The 14,360-nt window shown below is 30.6% G+C and overlaps 1 protein-coding gene and 1 long non-coding RNA gene across 2 annotated transcripts; one reads left to right on the forward strand and one right to left on the reverse strand.

Annotated features, from left to right (window-relative positions):
* The first annotated feature begins 403 nt into the window (after positions 1–403).
* On the forward strand, positions 404–6,430 carry LOC110907330. The gene is made up of 10 exons (XM_035983074.1): positions 404–452; positions 609–770; positions 859–1,005; positions 1,082–1,249; positions 1,347–1,493; positions 1,601–1,711; positions 1,798–2,236; positions 2,329–3,293; positions 3,466–4,683; positions 4,767–6,430. The coding sequence occupies exons 1-10, from the start codon at positions 404–406 to the stop codon at positions 6,428–6,430; spliced, it is 5,070 nt and encodes a 1,689-aa protein (XP_035838967.1).
* Positions 6,431–7,643: 1,213 nt separating this feature from the next.
* LOC110905878 lies at positions 7,644–8,666 on the reverse strand. Its single transcript, XR_002573501.2, has 3 exons — positions 8,619–8,666; positions 8,434–8,517; positions 7,644–7,716 (listed from the first exon to the last, which is right to left on the reverse strand). It is a non-coding gene; the product is annotated as an uncharacterized LOC110905878 (long non-coding RNA).
* Positions 8,667–14,360: the final 5,694 nt, after the last annotated feature.

The following is a 14,360-nucleotide window of genomic DNA, read 5'->3' on the forward strand; positions in this document are numbered from 1 at the left end:
TTTAAGTCTTTTTAAATTACTTAATTTCTTAGTTATACCATATATTATTATCCTCAGATCAAAACGATGGATTTTTTGAAGCAAAGGTTATGCGACAAAAAAGGAAATTACATCTGGCAGCTAAAAAAACGAAACGTTGTGATTTGGCTTCCACAGGGAAAGGTCATATTTTCATTAGTTTCTCCTATTTGTGATAAATATATGCCATTGAATATTAATTTATTCCCACTTATAAAACAATAATTTGAAATTAATTATAGTTTATTTTATTTATTCAGGCTTTCAAACGCGAAGTCCGTTATCTAACATTACAAATGGTATGTATTTAGTTTATTTATATTTCACCAATTTGATTATTGTTTAAATAGGTGTATTCATTGTAGATTTTAAGGAAAGAATACTTATGAGAAAAGAAGAGATTGATAAAAGGAATTCCCACCAAAAGTGTAAAGGTAATTTTTCATTTTACCCTTAATTATTTTAGAATAAGCTTTTTTGTAAACTTAATTTTAATTACTCACATAGTATTTAATTTATAAATTCGAATTTTTGGAAATATTATGAGTACAGTATTATTACACTACTAAATCTTTGTTTTCATAAAGCAGGTTTGCAAAATGTCCAAGTTAGTTCTGACCAATCACCAACTAACATAAATGTCTATTATGGAAAGGAAGTCGTCAATAGTTATCAATCAATTCCAAACACACATACCACTGACACTGCTTCAAATATCTATTATACACCATTGCTATCAGATGTTACAAATGGTACGTATTTATTTATAAGCAGTTATGTAAAAAGTACATATTTTCCTTTTGTTTTTTTCTTTGTTATCCACTTTTTTTTGTTTCACAGCTTCACTCGCCGATAATGATTATACTCGCTCGAAGTTTAATCGGTGCATCCGTAAAGAATATCTAGATAGGAGAAAAAAAGGCTTGAATTTTACCTCACCAAACAATCCAATTTCAACTACACAAACTTGTCTCACATATTGTCAAAGTATGGTGGTATTCTCATTATCTAATTACAAGATAGTAATTCAAATTATTATTAATACTTGTCATATTTTTTGCAGGTACTTCTTCTTCAGATATGCAATTTAGTTTTAACAATTCACCAATTAATAGAACTGTCCCTTATGTGAAGGAAGTTGTTATTCCTTATCAATCAAATCCAAATCAACATACCATTGTTCATTCTTCCAATATCTATTTTACACCTATGCTATCAGATATTACTAATGGTATATAAATTTCAAAATTTAATATTTTAAATTTTAAAAAAATGTACATTAATATTTAATTAACTTTTTCTCTTTGTATACAACTTTTTTTTTTCAGCTTCAATCACCACTCATGATTATAGTAGCCCAAAGTTTTGTCGGAGCATCAGGAAACAATATCGTGATAGGCAAAAACAAGCAATTAAATCTCCATCAGTAAAATTTCCAAGGTCAACTACACAAGCATCTATCAAATTACCACAAAGTATGTTATTTACTTATTTATAATTTAAAAATGTAATTTTAAATTTTTATTAGTAGTTAACATATTTATATATATTGAAAATTGTTAATTCCGAATTCCTTTTTTAGGTACTTATACGTCAAAGAAGAATATTCAATTATCTTCGTTGAACAATTCTCTAGAAAAACTCCCTTTTTCCGGAGAATTTATAACGAATATATTTTGTGGCATATCAAAAGGTATTATTCCACTTTGAAATATTTTTCAATTTAACAATACCATTTTATAATTGTATAATAACAAAATTAAACTTTTCCATTAACAGATTACTTGGATCATGGTGATCAGAGTCATATATGTGAAACATGTCATGCAAAATTATGGAAAGATGAAGTCTTAAGAAGTTATCAAAGAAAGACTAAATCAAGTTTTTCTCTATGTTGTGGTTACAGCAAAGTCAAACTTCCCGATTTCAAGCCCCCGCCCTCTGATTATAAAAGTCTTTATACTTCTTCTGACTCTAAAAGCATTCATTTTTTGAAAAACATTCGTCGTTACAACTCAATGTTTTCTTTTACTTCCATGGGTGGAAAAGTAGACAACTCCATTAACAATGGTAATTCTCCTTATGTATTCAGACTTAGTGGTGAGAATTATCATAGTATTGGAAGTCTTTTACCAACGAATGGATCCAAGCCTAAGTTTTCTCAGTTATATATATATGATACTGAGAATGAGGTTGCAAACAGACAATTTGTTTTAGGGTATGTTTTTTATTTAATATTCGTATATTTCATATTTCCTAAATTTTTTTTTATCAATCCTTAATTAATTTAGATATTTTTTTTGTAATTAGGGAAAGCCGAAAACATTCCAGCTCAAGTAGTGAAATTTTGGATTTTGAAATTATTTCAGAATTGAAGGCAATGTTAGATTCTCACAATCAGTTGGTTAAGTCTTACAGAATGGCGAGAGATTGTTTTCAAAGAAATCCTTGTGAGAATCTTAAGATTCGCCTTATTGCAAAAAGGAATAAAGATGGTAGGACATATAACTTGCCAACTGCTTCTGAAGTTGCTGCTTTAATAGTTGGAGATATTGACACTTTGTTTGAACCGAGAGATATTATTGTGAAGAGTAAACAAGGTTATCTAGAGCGAATTAGTGAACTACATCCTTCTTATTTAGCTCTTCAATATCCCCTACTTTTTGTTTACGGTGATGATGGTTATAGAATTGATATCCTTCATCGTGATGTTTCTACTTCAAGCAGCAGTGATGTTTCTACTTCAAGCACCAGTAAAAGACATACGTGCACAATGAGAGAATACTTTTGCTACAGAATCCAAGATCGATCTAATACGTTTTCTTTGGTTCTAAATTCCAGAAGGCTTTTTCAACAATTTTTGGTCGATGCGTATACTATGATTGAAAGCGAAAGGCTCTTATACATACGTACTCAACAAAAGAAATTAAGATGCGAGACTTTTGAGAATTTATGTTCTGTTAAAGAACAAGGCAAAAGTGATGTCTCTAAAATCGGTCAGCGTGTTATATTACCTTCGTCTTTTACTGGTAGTGCACGGTACATGTTTCAAAATTATTTAGATGCCATGTCCCTTTGTAAATGGTATGGTTATCCAGATTTTTTCATAACAATCACATGTAACCCAAAATGGCCTGAAGTGAAGAGGTTTCATAAGGACACGAATCTTAACCCGGAAGATAGGCCTGATATTTTATGTAGGTTATTTAAAATCAAGTTGGATTCCATCATTAAAGACTTAAGGGATAATGCAATTCTTGGAAAGCTTCAAGCAGGTATTTTAATATTTTATGTTTTTGTCTTCAAAGTTTTCTACATTATTTTCCAAATTTATAATAAATACACTTTAGACTATGTTATATATGCTTATTTAGTTAGTAAACGGTAGGAAACATTAAAAAGTAAAAATAAAACACTATTTTAAATTATTTTATTTCTTATTTTTAGTTGTATATACGGTGGAGTTTCAAAAGCGCGGCTTGCCTCATGCTCATTTGTGCTTATTTATGCATGCCGACCACAAACTTCCAACCGTTGATTATATCGATCCATTCATTTCTGCCGAAATACCTGACAAAGACAAAGAACCAGAGTTATATTTTCTTGTAAGTGAGTTCATGATTCATGGTCCTTGTGGTGTTGAAAAAATGAATTGTCCCTGCATGATTGACGGAAAGTGTTCCAAAAATTTTCCAAAAAAATTTCGTGAATCTACATGCATAGATGGTGATGGTTTTCCCGTTTACAGAAGACGTAACAACGGTGTTTTTATTGAGAAGTCAGATGTCAAGTTAGATAACCGCAGTGTTGTGCCATACAATAAAATTCTTTTACAAAGATATCAAGCACACATCAATGTTGAGTGGTGCAATCAGGCCGGATCAATAAAATATTTGTTTAAATATATAAATAAAGGTCATGATAGGGCATCAATTTGTTTTGTACCAAGTAAAGAAGCAAATGATCAAGAAAAGACGGTTGATGAAATCAAAGACTACTATAGTTGTCGATACATATCTGCTTGTGAAGCGTCTTGGCGGATATTTTCTTATGATATACATTATAGGAATCCTTCTGTCATTAGGCTTCCTTTTCATCTTCCCGGACAACAACATGTTATCTATGAAGAATTTGAAGAAATAGAAGATGTGTTAGATAAACCGTCAGTGAATGCTTCCATGTTTTTACAGTGGTTTGTTTGTAATGAAAAATACCCTGCCGCACGTCAACTTACTTATGTCGAATTCCCAACAAAATTTGTATGGAAGATCAACAAACGTAAGTGGAAACCAAGGAAAAGAGGTTTTTCAATTGGCAGAATTCATTCGGTTTCTCCTTCAGTCGGTGAAGCTTATTATTTGAGGATTTTGTTGAACAAGGTGAAAGGTCCAAGAAATTTTGAGGATATCAGAACCGTAAATGATGTTGAGTATCCTACTTTTAGAGATGCATGTTATGCATATGGCCTTTTGGATGATGACAATGAATATGTTGAAGCAATTATAGAAGCAAGTTTCACCGGATCGGGTTATTATTTAAGAAGTTTGTTCTGTACAATGTTAATGTCCGAGAGTATGTCTAGACCGGAATTTGTGTGGGAAAAAACTTTCACCTACTTATCAGATGACATTCTCTACAAGCAACGTCGTAATTTAAAACATCCAGGTATTTTCCATTATAATAGAATTTATCAAAATGTTTAACTTAATGTAATATAAAATTTTGACTTTACTTTCATTATTTGACAGGTTTGGTACTTAACGAAGATCAAATTAAGAACCTAACATTGTTTGAGATCCAAAAGTTTTTACTTCGAAATAATTCCACTCTTAAAAGGTATTCCAGTATGCCTTTTCCTAATAATGATTGTATATCTTCCGCAAACAATCTTTTACTTAGTGAAGAGTTGGCTTATGACACGGAGATATTAGCTGAAGAGTTTCGTAAACTTTTCTCTTCATTAACTCAAGAACAACGGGTTATATATGAAGAAATCATCACAGCGGTGGATAACAACAAAGGAGGGGTTTTTTTTGTTTATGGTTACGGTGGAACAGGAAAAACATATCTTTGGAAGACTTTATGTTCATCTATAAGATCAGAAGGGAAAATTGTTTTAAGTGTTGCTTCCAGTGGAATTGCATCTCTTTTGCTATCAGGAGGGAGGACTGCTCACTCTCGGTTCCACATTCCTATCAATTTAGATGAGGATTCTTTTTGTTTCATTAAGCCAGATAGCGATCTTGCACGTTTATTACAAGAAACCTCACTTATTATTTGGGACGAAGCACCAATGGTACATAAACATGGATTTGAAGCTTTGGACAGATCGTTAAAAGACCTTTTTAGATCTGTATCTGGAGCATCATCAGAATTGCCATTTGGTGGGAAAGTTATAGTTTTTGGAGGAGACTTCCGACAAATTCTACCTGTGGTGCCAGGAGGAAGCAGACAACAAATTGTAAATGCTTCTTTAAGTTCTTCTTATATTTGGAGAACTTGCAAAGTCCTAAAATTGACCAAAAATTTGAGGTTGAGTACCTCAAATGATCCATCTGAAATACAAGAAACTACCAAGTTTGCAAACTGGCTTTTGGATATAGGTGAAGGTAATGTCGGTGGTGTGAATGACGGCAATGCAATTTTACAAATACCCGAAGATCTTCTCATCAAACATTCGTCTGATCCCATTGCAGAGTTAATCGAGTTTGTATATCCTTCTCTTCTATATAATTTCAATGAAGCAAATTACTTCCATCAAAGAGCCATTCTAGCTCCAACAAATGACGTTGTTCAAGAAATTAACGATCGTATGCTGTCACTTTTTCCGGGAGTTGAGAAGGAATATTTAAGCTCCGATAGTATATGTCCAACAGAAATGCTTAATGAGAATTTAGATGATGCATTAGTCTCACCGGATATTCTTAATGGAATTAAAGCTTCTGGTTTGCCGAATCATAGGTTAGTATTCAAGGTAGGTGTTCCGGTCATGCTTCTTAGAAATATTGACCAAAAAAGTGGTTTGTGTAACGGAACAAGATTAAAGGTGGTCTCTTTGGGTAAACGTGTTATACAGGTAGAGATTATCTCTGGAAGTCACATTGGCGATCGTCATTATATTCCTAGAATTACGTTGATACCTACAGACAAAAAACTTCACATTAAGTTACAAAGAAGACAATTTCCACTTGCGGTATCTTTTGCAATGACCATAAACAAAAGTCAAGGACAATCACTCTCTAGAGTTGGTTTGTTTTTGAAAAATCCAGTTTTCACACATGGTCAATTGTATGTTGCATTATCAAGAGTTACCCGCCGAGATGGCCTTAAAATTGTTATTCTAGATAGTGATGGAAATCTTTCTGATACAACGTCAAATGTCGTATACAAAGAAGTTTTTAGAAATTTGTAATGTAAATGTAAATATGATGTGTTTAGTAACTGTGAAGTGTACGTGTATGTCGCTTTATGTTTAGTTTAAGTCAAAAACGTTAGTATACTGTATGCATATTATTATTGTTATTTTCATTTATTGCCATTTTTTGAAATGTAATACAATGATAAGTTTAGTAGTCTATACAAAAATTCATATGTAATTTTAAATTAAAGTAACAACAAAAATACCATTACAGTGATATCTCTGTAATATATAATTTGTGAAGACGTTAAAGTAAACCTGTATATTTAGAGGCTCATATCCATCCACTATATTTTATGTTGTGAGTGTGTAACAAAGAGAAATAAATAATAAAAATTGTGTTTTTCTGTTAGATAAAAATATACATATATAGATGGACGTGATAGGTTTTTTAAAAGCTAAGATAATTTAGATAAGAACAAATATTTTGATTAAATTAGAATAATGAACACGAAGGCATCAATTTCAATGCTCTTTGAGTTTATTTTGATTGTTAAGCTATAAAACCTGAAATTGAATCATAGGTTATTAATTGTAAATATTAAACCCTTGAGTCACACGTCAAATTTGTATTACCATTCAACCTAAGACATAATATCAAAAATAGTCAAAGTTATTATACACTAAAATAACAACCAACCATTCAGTTACCTAACTACCTGTTAACCTTGATTTACATAAAATCCCAACCCAAAATAAACCAAAAGTTGTCAAATTTAGCCCCAAGTTTTTCTAGACCAAGTAGGACTCTAAAGCCCAACAAAAGAAATTAGCATATATATTGTTTCTAAAAACCACCACAACTACAAGCCGACTTCCGATTCATGCACGCTTTTTTTTGTTCTTAACACCACGCTTCTCCACAACCTTTGTCAGTGTCAAGACCTTGCTTGAGTTGTTGAACTCAAAAAACATTTCTGCTCCCATTTTGATGTTCCAAGCCTTCAAGTAATTCAACCATCCAACAAATGCATACCGGAACGCTTTGCGGTTTTTTTCCGATCTGGTCATTATAAAGTTGACTTCACCTGTCATGTTTTGAACACTCACTTCTTTGAGATTAGTAGGAGATAAGTCCAACACAGATGTCATTTTTGGTGGTAGTCGCTGAAAAATACAACATATTACGGTCATGATTAAATATATCGTTTTGATAAAAATTTCAAGAAAGAAACAAAAAAAAAGGAACAAAATCTTACAATTCGGTGTTCCGCAATTCTTTTGAAGTTCAAAACCGTTGATTGTGGGTTAAGTATTTGAATTGTCTTCTTGCGCTTTTTCTGAAGATAATATAATTAAATTTAACATATTCTAGATATATAGTATAGAGATTATATATTATCACGAAACAAACACGATTGTTCAAAACCGCCTATTCGAATATTTCGGATAGTAAATATCACTATCCAAAACCGTTTTGGAAAGTTTGGACTTCCAAAGTTCGGATATCCGATTTCGTAAACACACACAAATAAAGATGAGACAAATAAAATTACTACTTTGTTGTTAGGATGTTTACAAGTTCCTTCCATAATTTTGAAGACCCCTACACGACACTCTATTATCACTAAAAAGAATTTTATCACGAAACGAAGCTGAAACTATATAATCATGCAAAGCAATACTATCAGGTATATTGTTATCACACACTTAATTCCTAAGTTATCATAAAATCAAAAGGAGCAAATTATTATATTATCATGAAGCGAATTACACCTATATTATCACTCAACCAAATGAACAAATGACTATATTTTCATGAAACAAAAAAAACATGTATTATCACCAAAAAGAAAGGAACAAAGCACTATTTTAGCCATTAAGAAAGAACGACTATATTATAAGCAAACAAAGAGTGGCAATATTTTTAGCTAACAATTTAAACCCAAACCCATTTATTGCAGAAATGATATTGAACGAAAAGCAATAGATAGTTAAGATATATGAACTATGTAAATAATAAATTTTTCCCAAAAAGTTACAATTTGTGGTTGTACCAGGTTTGTGGATTTCAAGACTGGAGAACCCGTCATTGGCGCTTCATCAACCTTTTTAATTCGGCTTCGAAGATTTCTTTTTGTCTGTACCAAAAGCAACACAAATAATTAATAAGTTTTTTAAAAATGTGTTACTATAAAATTTAAACCGTAAATGTCAAAAAATTATCAATTATGTTTTCTACCGTTTCTGTGGATTTCAAGACCAGAGAGGAAGTGCTTGCTCCTGCATCAAGTCTTTTAATTCTGCTCCGAAGACTTCGTTTTGTCTGTATGAAAAGTAACAAAAATAAGTAACAACTTTTAAATAAACATGTTACTATGAAATATATAACGATAAGTGAGTTGACCGGTATTCAGTTTTTGATTTAAATACCTGAGTTTCATAAACTTTGGACTTGCCTTTAACCTTCACAATAAAAAAAAAATTTGAATATGTAAAATTTAAATAATGATTGAAATAAACAAAGAATGTTTTGTATTTTCATTGTTTCTTACCAAAACATGATTATGTAAAACTTTAATAATAATTCTAATAAATAAATTCATTAATTTTATACATATCAAACACTTTTGGAGTTATCTTTGTCTAATAAAGGCTGAATACGTAAAAGTTAAATAATAATTCAATAAAATATATTAGAAATTGTTAAACATATAAAACAATTTCAAAATGAACAACCTGAATACTTACATCGTTTTGATTTCCTTCCAGATCATCTTCACACACATCAGCCGTCAAGTTTTGTTCAACTATCATATCCTCATCCGCAGTTTTTGAATCTACATCACAAACAACACTTTCTTTGCCTTTGCCTTCAGTTTTTGAATCCCAATTCTCTTTGAACTACAGATCAAAATAAATTTTGGTTTAACATAATAGAAATAATTATTATTTAATAAATAAATGATACATGTAACAAAAATTACCTTCTTCTTAAGGTCTTCCATTTCAAGTAGAGATGAGAAAAATGTATCAAACTTGGAATCGTCTTCATCCTATATAATTAAGAATGAAAAAAATAAGTGTCAAAATACATCATAAAAATATTTATAAAATCAGTTAATTAATTTTGTTATAATATAAAGAATTACATTGAACATATCTTCAAAACCTGCCAAATGAGCGTTTACATCTTTACTTTCAACAACAACACCTTCTTCAATGACAGTTCCAGCATCAATACACTCCTCTTTACATGCCGTCTAAATATAAAATTAAGCAATAACAATGTGTTAAATGAATTATGTAATTATAAGATGTACTTGATAAGTAAACAATATTGTACATTTATAATTCTAACCTCGATAGCAAATTCATCCAAATCAACATAGATTGGGTCGTCCAAAACTACTAACTCAACTCTGTTGTTCAGAATTTGAGTACCGGTTTCATGATTAAACACTGAAACCTCGAAGACCTTATTTCCATGCATTGAGAAAACAAAGGTAGATCTCCTGTCTAAGGCAAGTTCATTTATCATCTCCGAACATCCATGAGTAAAAACACACCTATCAGTAAATCTGTCCATGTTAACGTTCCAAAACGTATCTCCGAAATACAGAGTTGATTGACCACCTTTGAACATCTTTCCATAAAAATCTCTCCAAAACTTATCTGCCATTACCTGCATATGTTGTGATAATTATTATTAAAAAATAACTAAAAAAGCAGTATACAAACATAACAAAGTATTCAACATACAAATATTATAAGATAATACTTACAATAACATCTTCTTGAGGGTTTATCTTGGATATGAACATGTTTCTATGAACACATGATTTAAAGACCATTAAAAAAAATGAGGTCGGTCCATAAGTCTGAAACATAAGGTAGTCGTCTTTTCTAAGATGAGTATCCCTAACCAGTTTGGTGAAACCATCAGCAAGAACAGGGCCAACATCTGTTTTTTTTACTCTTACAAACCATATATTGTCCCCATCAAGAATCTTAACTGAATCTTTGTAAGGTGGGTGGTCTCCCCAAACCATTGATGTAAAGTCATTAGGTAATTCCTATGAGTTTAAAAAAGCGAATAAATTATCAGTTTACATAATATATATAATTATAAAACATTAGAATAAATTTAATAAACGTACCAAAAATATTGGAAAATCTTCATCAATTAGCTTTAAAAATGAAGGAGTGTTGTGCAAAGGGTCGATACCTGAAAATTAATATACGAAGTTATTAAAAGAAAAAAGGTCAATTATTAATAACAAAACAATGAATTTTACAAACAATAATAAGTATACGTTATATAAATTTTCAAAATAATTTATTTTTAGAACAGGAATGAAGGGCAAAAATAATATACAACATCAAAAAATAGATTCTGATACTGAAAAGTTATGTACAACAGGAAAAAAGGGCAAAAACATATGAAGATACTAAATGAACATAATCTGTATTTTTAACAAAATGCATTATCATCAACATTATAATGTAAGATATGCCGATAGGGTTTTCCGCAAAAAAAAAACATAACATCTAAAATACAATACACAGAACATTTACCTACGATTGTTGAAAGATTCATCATCTAAAATAATGACCGGCTCTATAGTTTTCTGCAAATATGTATAAACATATAAAGAATACATTAGCTTCGATTATTGAAAAATTGGTGACTTTTAATGATTATAATCTTCAGTATTTTGATAATGGGATTTAGGGTTTCTAAGCATCAATAATGAACAAAAATTACAAAATACAAATAAAATCAATCAAATCTGAATAAACATAAAACAATAACTAAGGATCCAAGTTTGATTACATAACTGAAGATTTTGTGCAACAATGTAAATAAAACACCAAAAATAATTTTCGAATAAAAACCGGCCGTTGAATTTTAAAGAAGATAAAACTCCATATGTGATCTAACAACATAAATAAAGCCTATTTAGGAGTAAGGAAGAACATTAACCTGCAATAATCGAAGAAACTGGCGACAGAGTGTGTATCGGATTGAAGAAGGTGTTGAGAGAAATTGGAAGAAGAAAGTTAGGTTAAATGATTGAGCAAAACCTTATATATGGTCCGTATTATATGTCGGTTAGTAAGGGCAAAAAATAACCCGACCCAAAGTAATTTGGATCCCGTGTAAAATGGATTTCTTTATTGAACAAATTAATTTCCCTCTCAAATTATTAATATATATAAAAATATTAATAAAAATATATATAGATATGGTTTTTTTAGTTTTACTTTCCAAATAATATGGCTAGAGTTTCACTAAACCCTATGTTGGTAATTTGAATTCCAACTTCAGAAAATAGGGTTGCGTAAAGCTTTAGCCATATGGTTTGAAAAATGAAAGTTAAAAAGTTTAAGTGTGATGAGAGTGTACGGTTAAAACGAAGAAAAATAAAATAAACTATATTTTAGATTGTGAGTCTGTAGGAAAGAAAAATAAATAATAAAATTAGTGTTTGTCAATTAGATCAAAATATAGATATAGAGATGGACGTGATACGTTATTTAAAACTAAAGATAATTTAGAGAAAAATATATTTTATATTAAATTATCTAAATGAAGATAAAGACACGAATGTCAATGCTCTTAGATGTTATTTTGATTGTTAAGATATAAAAGATCATATTAAATAATAAGTTATTAATTTTATTTTTTAAACCCGTGTGTCACACGGGATATAGGCTAGTGTTTATCATATAAAACGTACAAATAGAACAAGTAGTGAGTTGATTTAAAATGACAAAGATCAAATACAAATATACCATTATCATACAAAACATATGAATATAGTGAAAATGTAAAAAACACGCGATAACATTTTCGTAATTATTTACTCGTAGAGTAATTATCAAAATTACTCTACAAATGATCTTGTAGGGTAATTTTGATCTTGTAGAGTAATTTTGTAAAATATTCTTGTAGAGTATCATAATTACTCTACAAATGATCTTGTATGGTAATTTTGATCTTGTAAAGTAATTTTGTAGAGTAATTTTGAATTGTATGTTTTTTTGATAAACTTGCAGAGTAATTTTGATAAACTTGTAGAGTAATTTTGGTGCAAATTAATTTTGATACACTTGTAGAGTAATTTTGATAATTACTCTACGAGCAAATAATTACGAAAATGTCATCGCGTTTTTTTGGCTTTTTCATATCTTTCGTACGTTTTGTACGATAAGACACTTTGTACGTGAACTTAACCCGATTTAAAATATGTATTTTTATATAATAGTTTATTTATAGTTTATTAGTGTTTGAATTTATTATTAATCATAACTGTTGAGCTGTCGTTGTAAAGCATGTGTTAAGGAACACTAATCAAAATAATTATTTTTGTGTAATGATTTGACACTGAAACTTATAGTTTCTTTTTTTTTTCCACTTAAATAATACTTAGACCCTGTGTAGTGGGGCGTTTTTTTTAAAAAAAATTCAAAAAAAACGCTTGAAAACGCCCATGTACCATTACATGGGGCGTTTTTTTAAGCAAAAAATCAAAAAAAGCCCCTTTGGCGTTTTATAAACCACGCCCAACACCCTTTGCCTTTGTACAATCAGATTTCATCTCCCTTGTCCTATCCAATAAGATTTTTTCTTTTTTTTTTCTTTTTTTTTCTTTTTTTTTATTTAATGCCCCAATAATGCCCAATAATGCCCCATCCCCACTACACCCATTTTTCTAAAACGCCCAATAATGCCCCTTTGCTGACTGGACCGCCACGTGGCGTAAAATGCCCACACTTGGGGGCATTATTTTCCCCTTCCACTACACATGGTCTTATATTTGCTAAAGTAAGAGTTCTTGATATGTTATATGTTATATAATTTTAGTTATGGTTTGTTTTTATTCTACGTTTTTAATATAAATTTTATTTAAAATTGAGTCCTAAATATTATCTGAAATTTAGTCTTGGTGCAGGGTATTACTAGTGGGCGATGATAGAAGACCTAGAAAAACCTGAGTTCAATCCTTAAGCCAAAGGGTTTTACCAGTAATTTCACTGTCGTGTCTATGGACGGGTGGGTTACCAGGTTTTCTCCAGAATTGGTGGTGGACTCGGAGATTCGGAGTTCTTCGTTTGGTCAAGTGGATGCCCCGAGAGTGCCCGGAATTAATTATATTGATCGTTCAAAAAATATAACAATAACCACATTTAAAATTGAGTCATAATAAAATGAAAACAGTAATAATAATAACCATATTACCTATTACCTAAACACAACAAAACCAATGGTCAGCGGAAATAGTGCCTCCCATTGATTGGAGGAAAGGGGCGGCAAGGGGAATAGTGCCAGGCACTTCCCTATTGGCCCAATTAATTTATGATTTTATCATCGCTTTAAAATTACGATTTTGTCTTTGGTTCAAAATTACGTTTTTGCCCCCAGTTAAAAATATATTTACCCTTTTGCCCCTAAAACAAAATTACGATTTTGCCCTCGGTAAAAAAAATACGATTTGACCCTCAGCCAAAATTATGGTTTTGTCCCAGTTCAAAATAAAATATGTTTTTCCCCTAGCTAAAAATTACGATTTTACACCAGTTTATTATTTTACACCCATTTTAAAATTACATTTTTCGCCTCCAGTTTAAAATTACGTTTTTGCCCCCCCCCCCCCCTTAAAAATAAACATATGCTTTTGCCCCCCACTTAAAATTACGATTTTACCCTCATTTCAAAAATACGTTCTCGCCCCCAGTTCAAAATAAAGATATGGTTTACCCTGGTCCAAAATTATGATTTTGCCCCCAGATCAAAATAAAATATAGTACTGTTTTTTTAATTGGTTGAGAATTATTCGGCCATCGCCTCGCAACGCTAGCGGGGTATCAACTAGTTCATATATATATATATATATATATATATATATTATGAATTATGAATATGAATCCATAACATCCCCAGAAATAGTATTGTTTTAGTTTCTTGATTTTACCAATA

The sequence above is a fragment of the Helianthus annuus genome, chromosome 14, assembly GCF_002127325.2.
Source record: "Helianthus annuus cultivar XRQ/B chromosome 14, HanXRQr2.0-SUNRISE, whole genome shotgun sequence".
Classification (NCBI taxonomy): domain Eukaryota; kingdom Viridiplantae; phylum Streptophyta; class Magnoliopsida; order Asterales; family Asteraceae; genus Helianthus; species Helianthus annuus.

What these genes read in the sequence shown, in the direction of transcription:
- LOC110907330 (XM_035983074.1), top strand. Translation starts at nt 404, where the DNA reads ATGAGAAAAGAAGAGATTGATAAAAGGAATTCCCACCAAAAGTGTAAA. An exon ending in TTCCCACCAAAAGTGTAAAG is followed by an intron (nt 453 to 608) that starts GTAATTTTTCAT and finishes TTCATAAAGCAG; the next exon opens with GTTTGCAAAATGTCCAAGTT. An exon ending in ATCTATCAAATTACCACAAA is followed by an intron (nt 1,494 to 1,600) that starts GTATGTTATTTA and finishes TTCCTTTTTTAG; the next exon opens with GTACTTATACGTCAAAGAAG.